Source organism: Perna viridis, chromosome 4 (genome assembly GCF_037379345.1).
Source record: "Perna viridis isolate PV_CMFRI_1.1 ecotype Kerala chromosome 4, ASM3737934v1, whole genome shotgun sequence".
Lineage (NCBI taxonomy): Eukaryota > Metazoa > Mollusca > Bivalvia > Mytilida > Mytilidae > Perna > Perna viridis.
Genome location: NC_142448.1, coordinates 10,647,381 through 10,675,230, shown reverse-complemented (window position 1 = coordinate 10,675,230; position 27,850 = coordinate 10,647,381). Strand labels below are relative to the sequence as shown.

At 33.7% G+C, this 27,850-nt stretch overlaps 1 protein-coding gene across 1 annotated transcript; it reads left to right on the top strand.

The window, feature by feature from the left end:
- Positions 1–1,711: 1,711 nt before the first annotated feature.
- On the top strand, positions 1,712–23,693 carry LOC148618814 (sodium-coupled monocarboxylate transporter 1-like). The gene is made up of 15 exons (XM_088578059.1): positions 1,712–2,471; positions 10,918–10,983; positions 11,476–11,527; positions 11,949–12,016; positions 12,483–12,634; positions 13,030–13,170; positions 13,524–13,653; positions 13,992–14,080; positions 14,789–14,904; positions 16,973–17,040; positions 17,330–17,416; positions 17,801–17,991; positions 19,537–19,637; positions 20,215–20,333; positions 21,528–23,693. The coding sequence occupies exons 1-15, from the start codon at positions 2,100–2,102 to the stop codon at positions 21,774–21,776; spliced, it is 2,001 nt and encodes a 666-aa protein (XP_088434185.1). The 5' UTR covers positions 1,712–2,099; the 3' UTR covers positions 21,777–23,693.
- The last annotated feature ends 4,157 nt before the right edge of the window (positions 23,694–27,850 follow it).

Here is a 27,850-nt window from a genome sequence, read left to right as displayed (position 1 = left end):
TTGTTATATACTGAACAATACATGTCAAAATCAGTATCACATAGGTCGAGAGTTGGTACAACATGTGATATGGCAATACCGCCTGCACTAAGTCCAGCGCCCTAGACCACTCGGCCAGCTAGGCTATTTATAAAAATATAGCGTTCGCTGGCCGGGTGATTCCTCCTCGTAGGATTAATCTAGGGCTGTAACTTAGTACACGATGTATGGTAGTACGGGACAGTTCATCTAGGTGTTATTATGTAGGATAGAGGATCAAATTAATGATGCATGTCACAACAAATCAATATTATACAACGTCTCAGAATGTGACGACTCTATTCTCTACACTGCTCCATCGGATCAAATTGATACAGGGAAGATAACGTAAACTTATAGAAGGGTCTGAAAAATTCCCAACGATGTTGTCGTTCCCTCCGCGGGACTCGAACTCATACCGCTGTGACATCTATAGCAACAACCGAGACGTTGTATAATTTTGATTTGTTGTGACATGCATCATTAATTTGATCCTCTATCCTACATAATAACACCTAGATGAACTGTCCCGTACTACCATACATCGTGTACTAAGTTACAGCCCTAGATTAATCCTACGAGGAGGAATCACCCGGCCAGCGAACGCTATATTTTTATATATAGCCTAGCTGGCCGAGTGGTCTAGGGCGCTGGACTTAGTGCAGGCGGTGTTGCCATAGATGTCACAGCGGTACGAGTTCGAGTCCCGTGGAGGGAACGACAAAAATTTGCTTTGCAAATTTGACAGTTCTAACATCGTTGGGAATTTTTCAGACCCTTCTTTAAGTTTACGTTATCTTCCCTGTATCAATTTGATCCGATGGAGCAGTGTAGAGAATAGAGTCGTCACATTCTGAGACGTTGTATATATATATATATATAGGATAGAGGATCAAATAAACGATACATGTCACAACAAATCAATATTAATATACGTCTCATCAGATCAAATTGATACAGGGAGGATAATTGCTAAGATCATTGTCCATTACAAGAGATTCACATCCTCAATATGAATATAAACACAGTGCAAAGTCTGAATTAGAATAGATATAGTATTGATGTAATGCTTTTGGACACACCGGTTACACTAAATTACAGTCCCCAACATAAAGTGACATAAATGACTAAATTCAACATGCTAAAAATGTAAGAAAGAAATCACATCTTCAATATGTATATAAATACTACAAAAAGTTTGAATAATATAGGTTGAATAATTTCTGAGTTACAGATTAGTTGGTATCCCTAAACGTGACGGTCTGGTAAAGCGGTTAACTAGACCTGATTTCACTGTTGGTGGTGCAGGTAGAAACACGAATAGTCTAGACGAGATGTGTGCTTCTAACTGGGCAAGCGCCGCTCTACTCTTATTCAGTGATTACTAGTAGTCGGGCATTTACATTCACATGCGCATTAAAAGTCAGGTGCACTATGTGGTGAACCTTAAAGTAAAGTAAAACAACTGTGTACTTGTAGACATTACAACTTGAAAACCACCGAAGCTTGAAGTTTCAATCTGATTTGGTGTTTGTAATATGAATGATTAGTCAGAAGAACACGTTTTCGTTAATGTTAAGGATAGACCATACATGTGATTAAATTTTCTTCCTCTTTAAAAAAAAATACTGTAAATTAATTTAAAAGTGTTAAATGGCGGTCCCGATTTTTATTCCTTGTTGTCATCAAACAGGAAACTCGTTAGGATGAACATCGCTTAACGTCATCTTACTGACGTATGAATAACATATTAAATAAATTGTCAATTTTTGAGACACTTCACTTGACAATATATAAAATATCGTTATAATAAACAATTCACTGTTTTAATAAGGAAGTTTCTATTTCGTTACAACTACGTGTATACTGTTGGATGCATTATTTTAAAGTTTTTACCTCTATAACGGATACCTGGTAGATAAGAGCTATATGTGTAAACAAGCATACCTTAAAACACAAATCAGCAAAGGAGAAAATTACAATATTAAAGAAGGGCTAAAGGTAAGGCCGTACACCTGTACTTATTGCATTCTACGTAAGGCCGACACAGGTGTGATAGAAACTCCTCTTGTCTTAACACCATGATAAAGCAGAACACGTATAGTTTCCAGATTGGAACCAAACATACCTTCCAGACTTTGGATTATGTGCTTTTTGGACTGACACTCGGTATTTCGGCTTGTATCGGATTCTACTATGCATGGGCCGATAGGAGAAAGAAGAACATTAAAGAATTTCTTTTGGCAGGAGGCGACATGAGTCCAATTCCAGTAGCTCTGTCCCTCCTGGCCAGTTTTATGTCTGCGATTACTTTACTGGGGACACCAGGAGAGATGTACAACTATACAACAATGTATTGGTATATAGGGTTGTCCTATCTGTTCGTGGTATTTGGAGCAGCCCATGTTTTCCTTCCCGTGTTCTATAAGTTGAAGGTAACCAGTGCTTATGAAGTAAGTGTTTCTTGTTATTGTAGCTTTACACAACTGACTTGTACTCGATTGAGTTCGAGAGCAACCATTTGATTTCTATGGAGGAAAGGGTGAGGGGCTATGATCAAATTTTGTGTTCTAGATTATTTCTTTATATTTTCTTACCTGACCTTCTATTTTCACTGTAGTCTGTCCAGGATTTACCCAATTGTTCATACTGGGTTTTTAAATTTACATCATCATCATGTCTTTTTTATTAGCTCACCTGGCCGTAGGCCACGTGAACTATTGCCATCACTTGGCGTTCGTCGTCGTCGTCGTTAACAATTTTTTAAAACTCTTCTCCTCTGACACCACTTGACCAATTGGAACCAAACTTGGTATGAATGTTTCTTTGGGTATCATTCATAGAACTGATGTGGGGATTTTTGATCTGTGGAAAAACATGGCCGCCGTTACTAAAAATAGAACATAGGGGTCATACAGTGGTTTTTCGCTTATATCTCCAAAACCGTTAAGTTTAGCAAAATTTTGACGAAATTGCTCATTTGTGTTTGTTTGCTTGGGTTATTTGCTGTTGTTGGCTATTTGATTACCTGGTCGTTTCCTTGTCAACGGAGGCTGCTCCCTGCAGTTAATGAGACATACACACGCGCGCACGGCTTAATAGGTGAAGGGCAATCACTTATTTCCTACCTAGATATTATTAAGTTTGAATATGTCTATATATTTGTTATGTAATCTTCGATTAATTCCGACAAATTTACTGTCTTTTGTTGATACACCATTCTTTGAGAAAATCGTTTGCACTTCTAGACGAACAATAACAGGATGTTATATCCACGTAATAATAACAGATGTTATAATCAGGTGAAATAATAACGCCAGCGAATGTGGTTAATTATGGTGGTTGCACCTATAGGTCTTTTGTATATGTACAGTACAACTTTTCTTACACAAACGTATCATTTCTTATGAAGACCATATTCAATTTGCACACATGTAATTGGTTGACTAGAAAGAAAACTACTATTCCCCTTCTTGGGAGCCTTTAGAGTTGCAAAGCCCTCGCCTATCTTCTACAACTAATTCTTTACTGTTTCTTTTTTTCCTAGTCCCCCCAAATCGGTCAATAATTGTTTCAAGGAGAACATAGTCTTACATTTCCCAATTTTTCAAATCTTTGATAAAATTGATCACATGTCATATATAACGACTTTATAAATTAGGGGGTGTACATGCTTTAAAATTTTTAAAATATTTAATAATTTAATTCCAGTAGTAACACGCTTTCGGACTGGATTAAAAATTGTGTCCATCATCTAATAGACCAAATTTTACAATGTGGATGTGACGCCATCAACCCTTTTTCTGATTTATTCCTTAAATTTTGATACTGTTAAATTATAAGGAATGACTATTAATTTTTTTCGGTCTATTTGAAATAACCCCAATGCTCATGGTGCACACCGAAAAATAACTTACATGTAGATGGAAGAATAGATTACATGTAAATTGATAAGGTTATTGAATTACTCAGAAGTAAAAGGTACGTTATGCCAACTGTCTGGTACACCACTTTTTGTCAGATGTATTTTTTCAGATTGGCAAATGAGGATATTTGATATAAATATATGTCAATTTTCAAGTTTTAATTCTATGAACATTACGGATGTGTGATGTTAAACCTTGACAGTGATATCAAAATTTACCCTACAATAAGACAATATTCAGGGAATCGTTTCTGTTTTTGTTCCACCGGTGTTTGGTTTTACGCCTCCCGAGTAACTTGAAATATCATTTTTTTTGCATGCATGAAATCTTGGTATGTTCTTGTCTGTCTTCGCCTAACCTGAAATCATTGATCATCCCTATAATTCTTAAGTTATTTTTAGAACTTGGAGAAACATCATTTATTTCAGATTTCAAAGTTTTGGGTTTGATTCGTTTTGGTTTTGTTTATAACAATTTTATTTGCTGAACTAGAACAAATTGGATAGGGCACAAGTTAGTCAAACTTATGACGTCCTCTACCATGAATTACATTTCTTACAATATTACATAGGCATACTACAAAGATATACAGTAATGACATGCAAAAGAAAAAAAAGAAGAAAAAGAAAACAACTAAAAACTAGTATCAGTTGGGTAAATAAAATAACAAAACAAAAGATTTACTACCTCATATAGTTTGTGTATGGACCCGACGCCTCCAAGTATTTTAAACAACGAGGAAACGTTTCGATTTCTTGATAAATGTTAGAACTTCTACGATTGCTGCATTCATTTCGTTTGTAAGATCTTGATGCCCACTTAAGAGAATACTACTTTCTATTTCCATGGGTAGCCAATTCAGTTCATGAACAAGGTCGTTTTGGATATCATTGTGAAATGACATACAAAGAAGAAATGATTTACGTCCTCGGTTTTAGCACCACAATTACACGCTGGGTTAGACACTATGTTAGTTTTAGAAGATCTCGAATTAGAAACGAAGCCGAACAACGGAGTTGCGAGAGTGTAATTCGTGGGCCATAAGAATAATAAGAAGGTGTGGTTATTTTTGAGGATTTATATTTTAGTGTTGCCTCGAATTTTGTTATTAAATATTTGAAGCTTTCACGTGCGAGATGGGCTCAATACCTTAATATGAAGTTCTAAAAATGTGTTCTGCCATTTCTTCTCATCTCCTGTTGTGAAGATCAAAGTACATATTCTAATATATTGAATACAAATTATTTAATTCAAACAGTTGAGTTGCTTGAATCTTTCACGGTAAATATTCAATGTCATGGATTTTTAGATTTATCACGGTTTATCATATGTAGGTCGGGCGGACAGGTAAAGGGAAGTTTTTTAAAATCCCCCTTTTACTTAAGTTAAAACGGAAATATCTCTGTTGGTTTCCATATAAAACTTGTTGTTTTATTGAGATTGTTGGATCGTTCTAACAAAACTGGAATTCAATGCCAACAGCAGTTTAAATAATAAAGACGGGACCAATCTGTCATTCGCCAGCGACATTGTGTTTAGAATGTACTTAAAAAGTTTTCTTCAAGTAATATAATTATAGAACTTTTAAAAGACATTTTCTGACTGTCTTCTTGTACATCTATAACATATATGCATGCCGATGGTTACAAAACTATACACGTAGATAAACAAAAACAAACCTTAAAAATTACACTACATAATAAAGATTAAGACTTGCTAAACAATGACAGGCAATATTTAAAATCTTTGGACCCAAATAATATGATATCGTTATCGATCATAATATGGTCTCGGCTGTAAATTACTACATATTAATCGAACGTCTTAGTAGCTTGGATGTTTTCAATATTCTTGTAAGATGTATCCATTTGCTGTTGGATATACTCATTGCAGTCATATATATTTCTTGACACATTACAGAAATCTTCGAAAAATATCAATATAACCCCAAGTTGTTTTAAGTTCTCTAAATTTGTATGTTAAACAGGGATATATCAAAATAGAGAGTTGGCCCACATATGTAAATATATATGTGAATCCATTAATCCAAACATTTGTTACGATGTAAAAACTTTTTTCTTTGACATAATTCTAAAGAGTATTTGATATAAAGTTGCATATCTATAATGGCAAATACAAAAATATCAATTATATATATTAAAAAACAAAAAGAAAGAAAGAAACAAAACAAACAAACAAAACAAACGAATTTGTCATCTTAACATTTTTTAATCTTTATTATGCTATCAAAGGGATTATACAATGTATGTTTTATCCCAATCAAAGGGCCCTTTACATACCATATATGATTATATGAAGAAATATAAATATTGTCAGAATTTCTTATCGGTTAACGTTTTTTTTTTTAATTTTGTTGTAACTATGTCCTTTAAATTTCAAAATTTACCGAAACATACTACAATCATGCTGGACACATTTTACAGTTTTGAAAAAAAATTACCTCAGTATTTTTTTTCTAATATTATGAGTTGAGACGAGGGTAAAACAGGCAAAAAATGCTTTAACCTATTGTAAATACTTTAAAACCAGTTGTAAACATGTAATATGTAAATTTACTCTTCGTATTTCCCCGTGCGGGTGCGGGTGTCAAAAAAATAGGCCCGCAGCAGCGCTAAGCTTGTCGTAAAAGGCGACTAAATAGTGCTCAGAACCCTAGCCGGGGGCTGGGGCGCTCTGTCCACAGAGCAACTGGTTGTGTGCCCCAGGTGGTGGAATGGGGTACCCCTGGCATGTTACATACTGGGGTCGTCAGGCCATAATACGGAAAACCTGACCGCAAACCATAATGGTGCACCGTGTTGGGAAAGAAGCCACGTTCCTCGCAAGTTAAAGAACCCTTCTGTGGTGTTCTCCCGGAGTAGGAACCATAGGGCTCCGCCACAGGAGGCTATATTGCCCAACCCTACCCATCTTTCCCTATTTCCAGTGACAATCAAAATATAACGACCCTATTATCCTTGTGTCCCATCCCTTTTTTCATTTCATCATCATCATCATCATTTCATGTTCATTTTATCATCCATTTCATGTTCACCGCCTGAATACAGCTGAAATATTGCTGCTCGGGCGTTAAACCACAACAATCAATCAATCAATCGTATTTTCCATATAAATTATTTCATTCTGATTAAGGAAATAAATGGCATAACAATGTAAAATAAAATTAACAGTGTCTTGTAAACATTTGTTTGAAACCTTAGATAGTGCAATATTAAAGAGGTTGAAGTATGGTCAAGGATAATAATGTTGGAAATGATATCAAAACTGAAAGATAAGGGACAAAGATAAAGTATGATAATAAAGACTGACAAGCGAACAAAAAAAAAAAAAAAAAAAAAAAAAAAAAACGAAAAGTATGCAAACAAAAAACTAACCCAGACACCACTAAAACTGAGAGCATTGATCAGGTGAATCGGAAGAGTTAAGTCCTCAGCTACATTAGAAAGACCGACTGAGTTGTTAGGTCATGTATCATATAGAGAAAAAAGGACTATGACGTTTAAAATAAAGATACCAATCTAAATATTATGCGTCAGTAATAAATATACCACTCTCAATTTCATGCAACAGCCACTTTCCCAAATTGTGCTATAAATGTGTATAATCAAACCTTACTTTTCCATAATTTCATTATTTGTAGAATGTACTTAATTTTTTCTCTCTAGTATTACGATTGTACTTTAAATATTCGGACTTTCTGATTGTACTCCTGTAAAATAAATGCATATGGATGATAACAGAAGCATAAACGAAAATAAACAAAACAAATCATAGTAGAAAAACCGAAAATTACGCTATAAATCACAATTAAAGTTGAAGCATGAAAGGCAATATATTAATAGGACTAGTACCTACAAATATCTTTGTCGATCTTATGTTGTCTTGTCTTAAAACCACTTCATGTAATCGAACATCTTAGTGGCTTAGATATGTTCAATACTCTGTGAAGATGTATCCGTTTGCTTTGGGCTACCCATAGCTGTACCAGTCCTATATATCTTGACAAGTAATAAAAAAAATACTTAGCGAGAAATATCAAGATATTTCATACGGAGATAACGTCTCTAATTTCCGATCTCTTATGCCTTACTGTGTCATAAGCCGCTAGCAATCTGTTTCCATGCGACCGTACCCGTCCTGATCTGTTCTCTCAGGTTCATTCCAGATTCCTTCTCTGCATTTGAAAAGTCTATCCCCGAATTCCAAGATAAAGAGTATTATAATGCTTTGTATGCAGGTTACAGACCACCAATTGAACCAATGAGCATTTGGAACGTAGGCAAAAATAGTCCTACGCAGAAATTACCCCTGTTCCTCATAGTGCTGTGAAAAAAGTTCTCATCTTATTTAAAAAATTTAAACAGTTTCTGAAAGGAAAAACATTTCTTTACATTTTATAGGTGCATTTTGCTTCTTGTGATGTGAAGCCTTATCTCCATAATGATTTTTAAATATACCCCTATCTTGTGAAAACACTGGGATTTCCCATGCTATTTATAAACCCTTCACTTCCGGTGACCAGTACTGCACTGCAAGTCTGCTAACCCCACATGCCATTCTGAGGATTGTGAGCTGACATATGTAGAATCATGCTGATATATAGTCATCTGCAGGTTAAAGTTAAGGTAAAGTCCAGAGAAGCCATTGAATATTGTGAAATTAGCATAGAAGCCTATGGGAAGTGGAATTAGTGGTTTTTAGCCTGCAATAGATTATGAAAATTTCTACGATTCTGTGTTATTCTAATTTGATGACAACATGAACTGATAAGAATGAAGTGCCTGTTACAATTTTGCCTATTATAGAGTCAACATATGTCACAGAAAATATAATTTTCTTTTGAACAGCAATGAATGCATAAAAATATAATGAAGACCAATAAAACTGATTTAACGATACCACTCTAACACTCTCATAATCAATCAGAACAACACCCAGTCAAAACGATAAAGTCGATGACGAGAATTGTTTATCAATTGTTTTTGTAAACTTTTTAAAGACCTTAGGATTACTATTGACATTTCTATAATATTTACTATGTGAATAATGTTGCTGGGGGAATATATGACGCTTACATTGAAATTCTTTATTAAATATTTTTAACCCTTCGTGTGAATCGAAAAAGCGACATGAACCATATATAGAGACAGCACGATTCATAGAACAAAACATGGAAATTACTGTAGGATATTACATAATTAATAATCATAATCAGATGAAGATTTAAAAAATATGCTTACAGAAAAAGAAATTGAACTTTCAACTCAGGCAGATCTGTTTTATCCAGTTAGTATCATAAATCATAAATATCAAATAAATATTTCTAAAACTGCTTTCAGAATGAAAAATACCTTGGTCGGTCATCACTATAACGTAGATTTAAACAAATCTGCTATAAATAAATGGAATGAAGGGATTTTAATTAAAATTCAAGAACATCGTAGTGAGAGAAACAGAACATAGGAGTCAGATAGAAGTTTTACGCAGATATCTCAAAAACCTTTAGATTTAGGCAAATTCTGAATGGTTAGAATTGTTCGGTATGATGAGATCTATCTGTGGTCAAGTTTTCGTGTTAATGTGTTATGCCATGTTGGAATTGTTGCCATTTTTCAACGTTTTTTCTCTCTATTTTCAGTGGTATTTCTTTAAAAAAATCTTCTCCTCTGATACTACCAGACCAAATAGAACCAAAATTGGTATAAAAGAGTAATCAAGGGAACCAAAATTTAAGTAGAAATCAAAAGAATGTAATCCAGGGACAAAGACAACAAAGAACATAAAGTAACTACATACAAAGTAACAAAAGTAAATGAGCAACTCGGGCTCCACTAAAAACTGTGAGCATGGACCAGGTGCACCGGTAGGGTAAGCGTCCTCTGCTTTTCTAGAGACACCCATCGAGTTGTTCATAAAAAGTCAAGTCCGGGGTAGACGAAAGAGGAAAAGAAAAATAGGACACGTTGAACAAATCAGTCTTCATGGTGCAGATGGTTATATCGTAACGATCCACGAGTCCAATATTCATAAGGGTATCAAAAAAATATGGCTGCTTTAACAAAAATAGAATGTTGCTTATTGAACAAGGTGAGCGATACAGGCACTTTAGAGTTCATAGTCTTGATTATGCTGGGAGCATATTTAAATTTCGTTTAGTAAACATTTTGCATGATCTGCTAATTGATAATACCCCCCTTTTAAATCGACGCAATAAATCTGATAACATAAACACACTATTTTTAAAGTCTTATTTTTACTTGAAAAAAAGTACTTTGACAGATTTAAATTACAATATTGTGAACTCACCTGAACCAAGTGTACTAGAATAGGTTCTTGTGTTCTTGTATTGTACTGGTAAAAATGATAAAAACTGAACAAACAAACTTACCAATGTAACTATATTATAGATTGATATAGTCAATTGTATCTGTTTTTGTTCATTAAAATTATTTTGGATATAGGTTCTTAAGTATAACACCACGACAATCTGGAAATCTACTTAGAAGATAACTGTCATTGTTGGCTCTACTTCGACCGAAATTCTTATATCATACAATGGATTGCCCAATACTACTTTACATGTAACCCATACGTATAATCAGTTTACAGAGTGAAAACATATGAATTTAGTTAGTGAAATGATTTCATAATCAGCTCGTAATAAACGATTCCGAGTATAAGAAGTTCGTTGATCTTATTTGAAACATTATAGCATCATTTATTTCTTAGAAGATCCTGATACACGATAGTGCATCTGTATGTCAAATAAACCTCAGTATGTCAAATAAACATCAGTATGTCAAATAAACCCTAACTTGATCATTTCTGTTTAATTTAGCATGTAACCAAGGAAATTCATAAGTAGAATAAAACTGCTCAATAATCAGAACTAATTTGTCCGCTTCTCGATAAAATGCTGAACTTGACGTATATACTACTTCCATTTTTTCAGTATTTGGAACACCGTTTCAGTAAAGGTGTGAGAACTGCTGGGTCTATGACGTTCGCTGTACAAATGGTAAGTCATGGCCAAACCAACGATAACCAATACACTCTGTTGTGCTAAGTCAATGAGCAGGCATGGCTTGGGTAGAACAAAAAAAAATTCCTCGCGGATTTGTATATTGATGCATGCTCAATGACTATCCAGTTAACATGAAAGGGCCTATAGATGATAACACAACAATAATGCTTCACTATGCTTGAAAAAAAAACATTGTTCAAATTTTACTTTGTTATCTGGGTGACTATTTATGTTTAAACAATCAAAGCAGTTACTATTCAAATGAACCTTTTTTGTGTTAACATAATTTCATTGTTTCGTGTTGTTATTTAAACCGCCCTTTAATGGACACCGTTTTCGGGTGAATTACTTCTGTATCTGTATGCTTAGGAATGTGTTGGTACGATCTAATGTTAAGCTTAGTTATCCCTTGATAGAAAAAAATCGAAGTTGTGATCGACATTTGAATACGTATTGGCGTGGCTAACAATATTCTATTTGTTTCAGTTATTGTACATGTCATTAGTGCTGTATGCCCCGTCCCTTGCTCTAAATGCAGGTAACGTCAGTGACATATGATTGTCATATTTATTGGTTTCAGTTGAAATATCATCAAGAATACGGTATTAAGGGAATCAAAACCGACTAATAGAACGCATTTATCAACATAAGAATTGTTAAGTTAAGTATTTACAAAAGAAAAAAAGGTACATATTTTTATCATCGCCTGAAACGTATAAGAAGGAAAAGTTGAAATCTAAGTCAAGCGACTTCGTATGACAGAGAATACAAGATAAAAAACTACACCCCAAAACAAAACAAACTTAATTGATCATGTCTGCTTTGGTAGGTTCTCTGCACCTGGATGTGACATGCAGAAAAAAGTCATGTAAATCAATATCATATTTACCTAAATTTTGTACACACAATTTAAAACGCATTCTAATCTAAACTTGAAATCATTTGATTGTATATTTTAGTGACTGGTTTCACATTATGGGGATCTGTTATATCTGTTGGTGCAGTATGTACTCTATACACAACAATAGTACGTTATCATTTGTATTGGACTTGCCTTTTTACAAGAAAATCACCCCACGAGCTACCCTAAACCTGTATAATATCTTTTAAATAAAAAAGTAAACAAACTCAATTCGCCTGATGCGCATTTCATTGCAAACAAGGAAGAATGGTGTCAAATTAATCAAAATAAAGATTAACCGATTCGATTGGAAGATCGTCGGTGATAATGCACTTTTTCTAAAAATATCCTATTAATAGGCTATCTCGTTTAGTTTCAAATTCTAAGTTGGAGGTTACTGGTGGTAATCATATTTTGAAAACATATTTCACAGAAAAATTCTGTCGTCTTTTACCCAACTGTCTTTTTGTGCGTATGCGTGTATTTACATTTTCTTTGAGCTCAATATCACGTTAAACATAATAGTTTGATGTTATACTTCTGTTGTTATTTGGTCAATATTGTCTATTAATGATTACTTGATCCAAAATAGGGAGGAATGAAAGCCGTATTAATAACAGATTCCTTCCAAGTGGTAATCATGTTCTGTGGATTATTGGCCATCCTGATTAAAGGCAGTATAGAAGTTGGGTTTGCTGAATCTTGGTCTGCTGCGTCTGCGAGTGGTAGAGTCTATTTTTCAGAGTAGGCATTTGATCGTGTATTTAAGATTAAATGCAATACAAAACATAGATAATAACTTCTCTTCTGGATATGCTGAGGAAAAAATAAGTAAAATATCCATAACACCGTTATTTTTAAACACAACCCAGAGTTAAATGTACAATGTACATGTCATTTGTATAAATCTTATAAAACTGCATAGTTACATTTACAACAAAATCCTAGCTATAGTTTTGGCAATGGACTACCAAAGCATTAAAGAGGCAATTCTGAAAGATCAAAATCCAAAAACATCACAAAAATTACTAAAACAGGAAACAAAACGATTCACATGCTTCGGACACAATTTGTAATTGCAATGGTAACAAATTCACTTAGTTCAGCAATTCATTAGATTCACTGCATTTCATTAACAGCTTCAGTCCTGATCCCATCGTACGACACAGTGCATGGTCCTTAGTAATAGGTGGAGCATTTACTTGGGTTGCTATCTATGGTGTGAATCAAGCCCAGGTCCAACGTTGTTGTACTGTCCCAACGCTCAGGAAGGCTCAGATGTAAGTGAAAGTATAGCATACATACCAAAAGCGTGTTACTTTTAATGAAACTTAACAATAAACATATAGATTAAACTTAAGATACATGTACGGCGCCATTTTGGTGTGTTCTTAGATTACATAATGTTTGACGTAACATATAAATCATCTGTAAATCAAAATAATTTGTTTGAATAAAGCGAACAAACATTAAACCAAAAAATAGTGAATATAGTCAGAAAAGGAAAATGAGAATGAGGAAATTACAAATTAGTCTAAAATAAATATTAAATTATTATTATTTTCATAAAGCTAAACTATTTCTTGCACCATAAATTTGGATTATAATAATAGTGTTTTGTTCATATTTTCAGTGCCATGTGGCTGAATTTTCCGGGGTTGTGTGGTATTCTGTACTTGTGTTGTCTAATTGGCATGGTTCTGTTTGGTTTGTACAGTCACTGTGATCCTTTCAAGTTTGGTTTAGTGAAATCCTCAGATCAGGTTTGTGCTTGTTTAGTCTTTTTTCAATAAAGCTTACGAGAGGATAAATATGAAGACAAACATACAATCTAAGAACTATGATCAAAATGAAATTTTGTCGATAGCTACTGTTGACCCCGATGACTTAACTTATTACAGACTAGATTTCAACTTTATTACCTTGCAAAGACATGTTAATGCCCAGGGAAAAAAGACCGACAGAACCAAACGAAAATACATTGAATATTTCAATTAGACTTGCGTACGTTCTGAGTAAAATTTCACTACAAATTACCGTGATTAAAAGATTAAAATCTTAAGCAAGTAATAAGTTATCTCAATCATTATTTTTAAAATAGCTTCTTCCACTGTTTGTTATGGATGTTCTCGGAAATCTTCAAGGTTTTCCTGGTTTGTTCGTTGCATCATTGTTCAGTGGAGCCCTAAGGTAAGGGGATATAGGTGTTTTCCTTCTCAAAAACTTTTCTTTTTACCACTAATCTAGTTAACAGTACTGCCGTATTACCAGTAAAATAATTACGTTTGAATGCAAATATTTTAGTGTATTTGATTTTGTGTGATACACAGAAGCAATAGGGAAGGTACAAACGTGTGGAAACCCATGGATAAAACAATAGGGAAGGTACAAACGTCTGGAAACCCATGGATAAAACAATAGGGAAGGTACAAACATGTGGAAACCCATAGATAAAACAATTCCAGATAAAAACCGAATGAAAACAAAAATTAAGAAATAAATCACTACACTATAGAACCAAAATTAAACCGGAGTGATTTCAAGTGCTCTGGGAGGACACATATTTTCTGCCTTTTGTAGAACATGCATGCTTATCAAATGTTTTGAAAATGATGACAATCTATGACAGATCATTTTGAAATCGCTATTCAGGTACCCAGGTAATGGTGACGACAGTATACAGATTTTGGGGAACGAAATATGTTGAATTGTCCACCAACTGAACATGCGTCGTACTATTGTAATATTTACAATACTAATATTGAAAACTTAATTTTCTAAGAATTCCAGTATAATTTAATACATCTGATGTTAAGTTGTTCCGGTTGGTAAACTTTTCTTTACCGTACCTTTTTATTTTTGACGTAGATTTTTTGTAGTTATTATAATCATTTTCAGCACCGTGTCTTCTGGTCTGAATTCTTTATCCGCCGTTGTTCTACAGGATGTCGTAAAGAGCTATATATCACCTAATATATCTGAAGAAAGGGCTACGCTTGTCTCTAAAGTTCTAGGTAATGTATTTGAAGAAAGGGTCACGCTTGTCGCTAAAGTTCTTAGTAGTATATCTGAAGAAAGGGCCACGCTTGTCTCTAAAGCTTTCTGTGATATATCTGATGAAAGGGCCACGCTTTTCTCTAAACTTCTCAGTGATATATCTGAAGAAAGGGCCGCGCTTTTCTCTAAAGTTCTAAGTAATATATCTGAAGAACGGGTCACGCTTGTCTCTAAAGTTCTTGGTAATATATCTGGAGAAAGGGTCACGCTTGTCTCTAAAGTTCTTGGTAATATATCTGGAGAAAAGCCACCCTTATCTTTAAAGTTCTAAATAATATATCGTTTAATATATCTAGTCTGTTCAAGGGTTAAAAGTAGTACAAATAGTAACCAAGGAAACCAATATTCGAGCGGAAATTAACATAGCATATTCTAAAGATAAGGACTAGAAAGGGAAAGTAGACACACACAACAAAGAACATGAAATAACCAAAATAACACCTACCAAGACACAAAGGGAAAGAAGCTGCCCTAAATCCACTTTAAAAGGGTTTTCGAGAATTCGATTGGGCTGCTGGAATTTTGAACTAGTTTTGATATTTTACTTTTTGTTGTTTAAATGTCTGCGAAATGAATATTAACTTTCTTCACACAGTTGGTTAAAATGGCTTAAGCTCTAAACAATGGAATACTACTTACTAGACATTTAGCTTACTGTATGGTTGCTTTTATGTTTTATGTAATGTATTGTTATAAGCCTGTATAAATATCTGATAAGAAATAATAATTCAAATTACCATCGTTTTTCACATCGATTAAACTCCTGTCAAAGTAAAATGTCTTGAATATTTTTAACACCTCTTCTTAAGTGGATTGCAAAAATTTTTCACAAGGGTAAATTTTAAATTAATTTTATCACATATAATTCTGTAATAAATAAATAGTATTCTGATAACAAAATGTCAAGTTTTGACAATTTTTTAAATTGTAATCCAGTATCAAATTTCTTTTTGAAGGAAGCGTATATTTATCAAGCCTTATCATTAATTTCGCCCTGAACTTGTAACATTCCTTTTGATTAAATCGCCGACCATGAATTTGGTGGGAGACTTATTCTGTTGTTTTTACTCCGTTTCTTCTTATTATTATTTTAATTAAATTCTGTCATAAAAATCCTTGAAGTTGTCCGCGCGTTTTCTCGAAAGTGGCTCATCCGATTGAGATGAAACTTTACAGGAGGTTAGATCTTCTCTTCGAAAGATGCAGAACTCCAAAATTAAAAAGAAATCCAGCTGCCGCCATTTATTATAAATGGATGCCAGACTGAGAGTACCCAAGTCCTTACGTAGAAAACTTTGAACTCGTATATCTCTGAAACTGCTGATCAGAATTTGACAAAACTTGATAAGCATATTCCACTGTGGCATATTCAGGTTAAGGATCCGAACAAAATCGCGAAAAAAATGCGTGCGTAGGAAATTAAGGTTGTCCCGATTAATTATATGCAGCTTAATTGACGATTGCAACAATGTGCTGGCCGCCATTTTTTAAAGGGTCTTCATTTTTTTCAAAACGGCCTCCAACGCGATCGAAAATTCAAAGTTGTCCGATTTTTATGAAAATTGATATCTAGGTTCTTAAAGACATCCAAATTAATAATCTGCCGCTCAATTGACAGTCTGAGCTACGTATTAACTGCCATTTTCAAAGTGGCCGCAGTTAAAAAATTCAGAGTTGTCCGATTTCGATGAAAATTGATATCTAGGTTTGTTAGACCGTCCGATTTTCAATTTGCAATTTGTATATCAAAATAGATTCTGAAACGGGAAGGTACAGAAGTGTTATGATTTTTTAATTCTAATGGAGTTGCTTGTTGGTTTAAACATGGTAATGGTCATCATCTCACTCCAGGCTGGGAACAGAATAACTTTGATGTCTTGTATTTTTTCTCTCCAAAATTTTGTCTCCCGTTGTCAATCACAAAAAGCATGAACAACCTTAAATAGTGAATGCTGCATATCATACAGGTGCACCTGATCCATGTGTATGTTTAGATATGTAAAATATTCTTTTTCTTTTTTTCAGTGTTTGTGTTTGGGATAATATGTCTTGGTTTGACATATGTAGCATCTCTATTGGGCAGCGTATTGCAGGTAAGATACTATATTGGTGATTGGTGGAGTAATTGCTGATGCTTGGTTGGTGTTTGATGTTGCAGGTTGAATCTTTTTAGAATATTTCCATCTTAATTCTTTGTATAGTTTGCCATAAAAGACAAAACTGCTTTTTAAATAAAAACATTTTTTCAAGTCCGAAAAGCTAAGTTTTAATGTATGATGTAGTGATTTTGTGCTTGTTAGTTTGCGTTTGTACGATCATTTAAAAATGAGTCACTTGTTCATTAAAGCTGAATAAACTCATTAATAAAATGTTTTATTTTAGGCTGCTTTGTCCCTTTTCGGTGTGATTGGTGGTCCACTTCTAGGGTTGTTTATTCTTGGAATGGTGTTCCCTTGGTCAAATAAATGGGTTAGTATGGTTATGTTTTTTTGGTTTCAGATAACGGACGTGATATTAATATTTCTCGTATAACCATTAGTAGGGAGTCTCTCATTTGAATCATGTTGAAGATTAGATAGTGTAAAAACTAACTATACGAAGTAAAATTCTGTGATTGAAACAAGCGTTTATATAATGTTAATTATAAAGCCTCTAAAAGAAGGTTGTCATAAAATATTCCAGTGTGGTTATTGGCAGATATTTATATGGGTAATCATTCTTATGGTAACTTTGTTGATACTCTAAAACTTTCTCCCAAGGTTAATATGCAGCCAACTGAACTACAGAAATACTGATGATATTGATAGTGGGCGTAGATTTATATGGTTAATATAACAGTTTTCTCAATAATAGGGTGCTTTTTCTGGATTATTTACTGGATTGGGTTTTCTGTTCTGGATCTTCATTGGTGCTCAAATACACAAGCCGACGAACAACCCTAAGGCCAAAGTGTTTACTACAGATTGTAACTGGAATCTTACCCTTGGCAATGCGTCTTATACAACGACACCCATGAATAATGTATCATCAATGCCAGATGAAAGGTAACAAGTTTGTTCTAATGGGGCTTTGTAAAATGTAACAGAATCTTTACCCGGAAGTTGTCATGTGCATTTTACAAATGGATTGGGATGTTTGTCATCTTTAATAAGACTGCATGTAATTTACATATTTGTTAATACTTAACTATTCAATTTGGATCCTAAATATTCGATAGATCTTTTGGAAACCCTCAATTCAAGATTATTATCAAATACAAAAGCATTGAAACCTATATTTTTTCAACTCTTTATACTTCTATTCCCCATACTCAGTGAAAATCCCAACTCAAAAACATTATACATCGTTGTTACGCAAAAAGACGGTACACTTAGATACAGGTATGTAGTACTCGTAATTTGCAAAAATTCCAAATCATCTTTCAAATATACTGAAGAAGATGTTTCCAAAGTGCTACCTTTTTTATCGACAACAAATTTGTCCAGTGAGGTGGACGCATTTTTCAACAAACAGTCGGCATTCCAATGGGAACAAATTGTGGTCTACTCGCTGACCTATTTCTTCACTCTTGTAATACTGACTTTATAGCTGATCTGACCAAAAGGAAGGAACATCCTTTAGCCAGATCCTTTGATCTCAGTTTCCTCTTTATAGATAATATGTTCTCGTTAAACAACCCTACTCTCGGGGATTTTATACATCAGAACTTGAGATAATGGATACTACAGCATATGTTAAGTCAGCCTTATATCTTGATCTACACTTAGAGATCGATGGTAAAGGAAAACTATTGACTAAACTATGCGACAAACGCAATTACTTTTCATTTCGTATTGTCAACTTTCCTTCCATATATGGCAACAATCCTTCAGCACCTGCGTAATGAGTTTTCATATCACAACTCATACTGTATGCCAGAGATTGCCGTAACTATGAAAACGTTTTGAACCACACTAGACTTCTTACAATTAGACTTATGGAACAGGGTTATGTTGCTTCAAAATTGAAGTCATCACGTCAGAACTTTTATGGTTGTCATCATTAACTCGTTGATCGTTACGGTATATCATCTGCACCATGAAAACTGATTTGTTTAACGTGTCATAGTTTTCCTTTCCTCTTTCGTCTACTCCGGACTTGACTTTTATGAGCAACTCGGTGGGTGTTTCTAAAAAAGCAGAGGACGCTTGCCTTACCGGTATACCTGGTCCATACTCCATGTTTTAGTTGAGCCCGAGTTGCTCTTTACTTTTGTTGTTTGTACGTATTATTTTTGGTAATTTTATATTCTTTGTTTTGTGTGTATTTTGCCTGTCTGGTCTTTGTCCATGGGTTACATTCTTTTAATTTCTGCTGAAATCTTGGTTCCCTTGATTACTCTTTTACTGAAACGAGATTCGCTCGACGCCGCAAAAAATGTGAATAAATAAATAAAATAAAATAATTTCAAATTTCGGTAATATTTAACGAGTCAATACCAGTTTCACGCGATATTGCCATATTTACAACAATTTCATTTTAAAATATTTTTAATAATTATGTTATCAGAACAAAAATGGTAATTAATTGTCATTTCTCCAACATTTCAGTGATCCTCTCCAGAGATTATACAGTTTATCGTACATGTGGTACAGTGCTACAGCTGTTCTCACTGTCTGTGGTGTAGGGCTTATTGTCAGTTTTTTAACAGGTATTTTTATTTGGTACTATTATACCCCTTTTCGAAGCGTTCTTGTCAAAATGCTTCCTGTTTTATTTATGCATATCTTTTAATGTACATTAATTTGCACGTGCAGCTTTCTTCTATCTTTGATCCTTAACCAAACCATATAAAATTCAGACATGCCAATTATGAAGGTGATGCGAGATTAGAAAACAACCACTGTATTTTCGGTCCACATTTGCAATATTTTCACGCAATTATAAAGTGCTTTCCGTATATACAGATCTATATTTTATAGAAAACCTTTCTTTCATCTCCCTCGGTAGTTGCAAAGTGAAAATTTCATGTAAAATCTATATGATTTTGTGATCTCAAACGTGCAACAATCGGATAGCAAACTATGACTGTTTATGTAGTCTGTAACTGTTGCTGAATTATGAATGTTTAAAATATGCGAATTTGATGTTTCTTTTTTATAATGCATGCATCATCTCCAGACATATCTTATAGGCCATCCTCTGGTATTACATTATGAAATGATTTGCCAATTGTATGATATATTGAGTTGTGAGGAACAAATGTACACGAAATATAAACATTACAGGTCCAACCAAGCCACAGGAATTGGACCCTAAATTGATCTGCCCATTGTTTGATATATTGTTTCCATATCTGCCAGAGAAAGTAAAGAAACCGATGAGATTCGGCGTCAACCACAAAGGGGTATGCATTTGTTCGAGTCTTTTTCTAAATATAATCATTTTTGTATATATATTCGTTAAGCTGTTGAGGAAGATTAAGTTGAGCAAGGTCAAAGTTAAGTGAATTAATTTTGTATATATTGATAAAAGCTTTCTAAAGATCAATAAAAGATCAACTTTTGTGCAGTAAATCTTATTTGTTTTCGTTATTTTAGCTTCGATGATGATAAAATGAAGAAATTTACAATGTGTAATCTACAGATTATTTCTCAAAAATTTATATGAAACACGTGATATTGATTCATGTAAATGAATTACTAAATGTAAACTATGTAACATTCTCCTGTTTTTTTTTCTATTTGAAAACACGTATGAGATAACAATATCACCGGGCACAAATAAGTGAGACATTTTACAGCTAGTTGATGTAGACCAGTTCCAATTTCAATACAAATTTAGGTAGGCTAGTGAGTAATTTAAATAGCTCTTTAGGTAGAAATCTGCCCTGCATTATTACCAATGTGTTCTATTTGACTACCACAGAACACCTGTGTGATCTTTTGGTCACTGTCTTTATAGTTTGAATAGCTGCCAATTATGATGGTGGGTGGCAAATTTAAAGGTTAAAGTCATCATAATCGATAGCTATTCAAAATTAAGACAGTGTCCAAAAGATCATGCAGGTGTTCTGTGGTAGTTAGGTATGACATTGATATAATGTAGTGCAGATTTCTACTAAGAGTGCTATTTAAATTACTCTCTAGCTTTGCTAGATTTGTATTGAAATTGGATCTGGTCTGTTTCAAGTAGCTCTAACAGGCGATTATAAAATGTTCAATAGAAGTTAAAACAATTACTATCTTGAAAAAATAGCCGACGCAATGAAATTTTGTTCTTTTTATTTATAATTTATTCCATTTCATTCGGGAAATAACACAACATCACACGCAATTTCAGTTTTCGATGCAGTTTTTTCGAACGCCACTAAGTTATCAGTAACGGTGAACATAATTGCGTTCAGGTGACTGTGGTTTCCATAGAAGAGCGTCTTTAAGGTCAAAGGGTAAAAAGCGAAACTATACCGACTGCGTCTGAAAAACAGTCTCAGACACTCACTTAAAAATCAACTTGTATATAAGTTCATATATCTTAAAACATTTAAACTAAAACTACATATACCTTTAAAGTGGTTTGCATGGACTTTCATTTTTAACAGGCACATCACATAGTAACAACACAATCAGAAGTACCATTGGAAAAAGGATCATCGGATGGTCTTAATAAAATGGAAAGCAATGGAGATATCAATACCAACTCAAATGGAAATGTAAAGTTTTCGACAGGATATGACAACGAGGGTTTTACCCTGAATGGCAGTGCCTCTACGGAGAAAATTGACGATGGGCCTATACCGCCATCATATAGTGAGGTTGTGAACGAACATGCTGCTCATACGAAGTTGTGACAGTTATCAAACAAACCAAATATGACCTATTTAATCCAGCTAAGATGAAATAGATCTTGTTATAAGTTTCAGTGTACAGACATTTACAATTTTATGCAATATTTAATAATTTTGTCGCTGTATTTTACGTAGGGTCTATATGATGATCAGTCGTTTTTCAGACTCTTTTACAATTTATAGTTAAGAATCTGTCATTTCTTACACCTGTGTTCTTACAAGAGTGTGAAGGAGTCCTTATTTTATACAATGAAAGTCGACAACTCTCTTGTTTAAGTGGAAGCTTGAAATGGTCAGTACACAATTCCAAATATTCTTAGATTTAATATTCATAGGTTTCATATAAAAATAAAAAGAATTCACATTGAATGGGGGTGGTGGTTTTGTTTGTTATTTAGATTCAACAAAACATTTTTGCAACAGATATCAAGCTATATATGTTTTTAACAACTTATGCAATCTTTTTTCTTTAAAATTAAGGAGTCAGGAAACTGACCAGCCAAAAGTGTAGAAATGTGCTTTGTACTGTTTTCCGACGCAAACGCATCATAGGATACACACCGGGGAAACAAATGGGAAAATAGAAAATATCGAATTTATAAAAAGATCAAATAGAAAAGTATCTTTTGATACCTTCCAATTCGAATCACCTACATACAATGTTTACTATAAATGTCAAGTATTCCGAAAAGTAGATATACAAGAAATGTCGATATCTTTTTATAAAACAACTTTAACTCTTTCATCCTTAAGAGAGTTCGTGTGCCAGTGGAAAAGTCGGCACTTATTAAAGTGACGGTATTGGAATGACACATTTTACTTTGAGAAATTGTCACTTCAATACTGTTGAATAAGAATGATGTTATACCAAGGGTTTTATTGGCAGAATCTAAAATATAGTTGGTTATACCCCTACCGGTATTAACTAAAACGATGTTGTAACTAAGACAAATCTAAATAGTATAGTTACGTGTCATTCAAGTGTTTTTCGAGCAACATATATACAAATTGTCTTCCTGTGAAACTTGAACCTGACTGTAGAATAATCAGATGAAGTTCAATTAAAAAAAAAACATTGAATTTTACATTGTACCTCATGTTATTTCATCTCACCTAACTTTCACTTTAACTTCACGTTATCTTATTTTTATCTTAATATCATCACGAAAATTATAGATTAATCTAATAATCAAGACGATAACAATGTCCGGTGATTATTTTGATGGTGTATAACTTCAATAACAACAATAATTATATCATTTTAATTATAACACGAATAATTTAAACTAATGCAAATCTCTTAGTATCGTTCTTACTTAGGAATATTTAGACTGAGCATGAAACTATAAAAAACACTTTCTACGGATTTTCTTTCTTATTTTACCTAATTTAATTGCATTTTTGTATGCATTGCCCATTCAAATCGGTTCTTTGGATGTCTTGGTCATCAAGTACTGGTATCATTTTTATTTAACATTACTAAGCGTTGTAACATTAATGCATTGTCCTGTAACGTTATATAAGATTATATAAGATTACTAACGTTGTAACACTAATGCATTGTCCTGTAACGTTATATAAGATTACTAACGTTGCAACACTAATGCATTGTCCTGTAACGTTATATAAGATTACTAACGTTGCAACACTAATGGATTGTCCTGTAACGTTAATAGAAGAATATATAATAATGAATACTAGACTAAATATAGGTTTATCACTGATTTCTTTCTCCTCTTACTGTACGTAAGGGTAGATACATATATTGTTGGATGAACATTCTATCGAGTTGAACTAGTTCCCTGTACGTAGTTATGATGTACATTGTTGAAATCCAATTTAACCAATCGGTGTATTCTTTGGTAGAAGTATTGTATTTGTTTTACATGTTTTGTAGAAAATAAACTCTGATAGATTGAACCGTTTGTCTTTATGTTTTACTAATTTAAAGTTACAGTTTGTTTCAATTCGTAAAGTGGCATGTGCACATGCTATGGAAAATTCTAGTCTTATTTCTATCGTTGCAAGTAAGACTGTTTGTAGGTCTACAATATTTAATTCCTATTCATTTAGTGTAGCATCCTTGCATCATCTATTTTGAGTATTGTGGCTCTTGTTTAGTTCAGTATATGTAGAAGGTACTAGTAGTGAGTTTATCAGGCATGTCAGCCATGCCAATCACCTTATAAGAAAAATCATGGCAAAAGGAGTTTTAGCTTGGTAACACAAAAATTGTACATGTAGTGAGGGAGTGTATATTATAAATATACAAATATAAAGCCGTTCATTAGTTACCAACTATCTTTTCCTTTCTAGTAACATCACAGTGGTGACAGCATCAACGCTCATACGCTTTTCTAGAAATTGCAACCATTATACCGATTTCATATCTGTAGAGAGCTCAGCAACTGACAGAAACCATATGGATATTCAAGTTTTAGATATGAAGTTTTTGAATGTAATATATTACTCATAAAAATGTGATCGACAAATTGGACAAATTTAACGCAAGGTTTGATAAGAACGTATGCTCTTTATCTTAAGTTTTGCAAGTTCCGGGTCGTTGGTATAGAATCTTGGCTGTGGAAACGGATTGGTTGTCTATATATTTAAGTCGACACGACAAACGTTCTGCGATCGTCACTATGACCTGGCTGTTCCTTTTTCAAATATGATTGTTATAGAGATGTCGTTTCTCTTCAGAAATCAATAAAAAAATTTCATATCATTTATAATATTGCATAACATTTCAATCGCATTTGTATATATTGCTCAAATTCTCAATACATGGTAGTGTCTGTGATAATTCAAATCTTGAGTTCAAGGCTTGTTTTGTCCTTCTCATTGTCACATTATAAAGAATGACAAATACATATTTTATATATACTATATTTTATTCAATATCATTCATGATGAAACTGATACGGGGCGCCGAATGGGACTTGATCTTTTTGTAATCAAAATCAATCTTGTGTACACAAAATTGAATTCCGTCATAACAAAACATAAACAATTTTACCACAAATAAACAAATGGAATAAATTTTGAATTTGATTATAAAATATTAACTAAGTTTTCAACACTAGATATAGACTTGCATAGAACTGAGGTGGGGATTTTTGATTGGTCAAAATGACTTAATACAATTAAATGAAATAATCTATCACAATAATTACGTTGATCGACGAACGGAGATCATCATCACAATACCAGTGTATCAAAATCCCAAATAAAGCCTGTGTATCAGCAATTCTTATTTGGTTAAAATAAATTATATTATTAGATACTTTAATTTATTAAATAGTTCTTCCATACGCATTCTTTTTCTTCAGGGAAACTCGCGAATCAGACAACTGAATACTTGTGCACCCATGCTGTTTTAGTATTATGTCACATACATTACCTGTATGATATCATATCTCATAAAGGAAAAATATTTATGTTTTCGGAAATCTTCCCCTTCGATAATTTTATGGAATAGACAAAACAGTACAAACAAGATGCCATTATGACCTAAATTGTTTACAAATCAATTCTGACATATCCGATTTTAAGCCGATTTAACTATCTGCTAAATGTATTAAGGAGAAAGTGTATGGATTTCCTGCGTAATATGTTGGAAAGACACTAGCCAGCACCTTTAATAGATAAAAGAATAGATGATAAAAAAAAAATGAAGTCCAAATCTTCATCTCGATATAAGGCTAAAAACCACTAATTCCACTTCCCATAGGCTTCTATGCTAATTTCACAATATTCAATGGCTTCTCTGGACTTTACCTTAACTTTAACCTGCAGAGGACTATATATCAGCATGATTCTACATATGTCAGCTCACAATCCTCAGAATGGCATGTGGGGTTAGCAGACTTGCAGTGCAGTACTGGTCACCGGAAGTGAAGTGTCTATAAATAGCATGGGAAAACCCAGTGTTTTCACAAGATAGGGGTATATTTAGAAATCATTATGGAGATTAGGCTTCACATCACAAGAAGCAAAATGCACCTATAAAATGTACAGAAATGTTTTTCCTTTCAGAAACTGTTTAAATGTTTTAAATGAGATGAGAACTTTTTTCACAGCACTATGAGGAACAGGGGTAATTTCTGCGTAGGACTATTTTTGCCTACGTTCCAAATGCTCATTGGTTGAATTGGTGGTCTGTAACCTATAAAGTGACGGTATGTGGACTTTTATCTGAAGACTGTGACCTTTGGAGTGAAATAGACAAATATTTTTCTCATCAGTTTCTGGGTTAGATTTTTTGAATTTTTGTTTGTTTGTTGGGAATAGTAAGATATTATGAAAAATAGTAATGGCAGGAAGTAACACGAAAATTTTGAACGTAATGGATGAACAGTCTTTTTTTTTACCTCACCTGGCCAAAGGCCATGAGAGCTATTGCCATCACTTGGCGTCCGTCGTCGTCGCCGTCGTCCGTCATCGTCGTTAACAGCTATACAAAACTCTTGTCCCCTGAAACTACTTGACCAATTAGAACCAAACTTGGTATGAATGTTCCTTGGGGTATCCTGCATAGAACTGACGTGGGGATTTTTGATTGGTAAAAAAAAATGGCCGCCGTTACTTAAAATAGAACATAGGGGTCAGACAGTAGTTTTTCGCATATATCTCCTAAACCGTTAGGTTTAGCTGAATTCTGACGTGGGTAAAAGTGTTCAGCATGATAAGATCTATCTCTGGTCAAATTTTGGTTTTAATCCATTAAGCCATGTTGGAGTTATTGCCCTTTTTCAACGATTTTTGTTATTTTTAATGTTATTTCTTTCCAAAATCTTCTCCTCTGACACTACTTAACCAATTGAAACCAAACTTAGTATGAATGTTCCTTGGGGTATACTGCATAGAGCTGATGTGGGGATTTTTAATTTTAGAAAAACATTGCCGCCATTATTAAAAATAGAACATAGGGGTCAGACAGTAGTTATTCCACATATATCTCCTAAACCGTTAGGTTTAGCTGAATTCTGACTGGGTAAGAGTGTTCAGCATGATGAGATCTATCTCTGGTAAAATTTTATTCATATTATTAGGACTACAAAAGTCTTCAGACTCCTTGTAAGAGTTATTGTCCTTGAAAGGGGAAAATGACTTTTTTAATAGTTTTCAGTCAATATCTTGAAAACTATGATAGATTAAAAGAAACTTTCAATTGTTGAAAAAATCTTGTGATAGTCTTACCAAAGACTTCTTTAGTCAAAATTGTTGAACAACAACTTGTTTAATTTATTGCCTTTGAAAGGCAAAATTCAACCAGGTGAGCGATTCAGGCTCCTTGTTCAAAGTTTGTAGCTATTTTTAATGTTATTTCTTTCAAAAATTTTCTCCTCTGACACTATTTTACCAATTGAAACAAAACTCAGTATAAGTATTCCTTGGGGTATCCGGCATAGAATTGAAGTTTGTTTTTTGATCCGTCGAAAAACATGGCCACTGTTACTAAAAATAGAATATAGGGGTCCGACAGTAGTTTTTCGCATATATCTCCAAAACTGTTAGGTTTAGCCAAAGTCTTACAATTGCTGAAATGATCCTTATTTTTAGGACTACAAAAGTCTTCAGGCATAAAATTTGTCCGACGCCATTTAATAAGAGTTATTGCCCTTGACAGGGGAAAATGACAGTTTTTTTTTTTTGGCAGTTTTCAGCCAACGTCTTGAGAGAGTAATCAAGGGAACCAAGGTTATAGCGGTAATCAAAAGAATGTATTCCAGGGACAAAGACCAGACATGGAAAACAGACATACACAACAACAAAGAACATAAAGTAACTAAAATCATACATATAAAGAAAACTATGATAGATTTAGACTTGCATTTACTGAAATGATCCTTATGATAAGTCCTATCAACGTTTTCTTGGGTCAAAATTGTTGGTCAACTTCTTGTTTAATTTATTGCCCTTGAAAGGAAAAATTCAACCAGGTGAGCGATTCAGGCTCCTGGGAGCCTCTTGTTTTATTATCATTTCAGTCATTGAGACAGGTGATACAGACAGAAATATTTTTAAATAGGTACTAATTGCATTTGGTCCAAGCTAGCACTTTCGTACCTTTT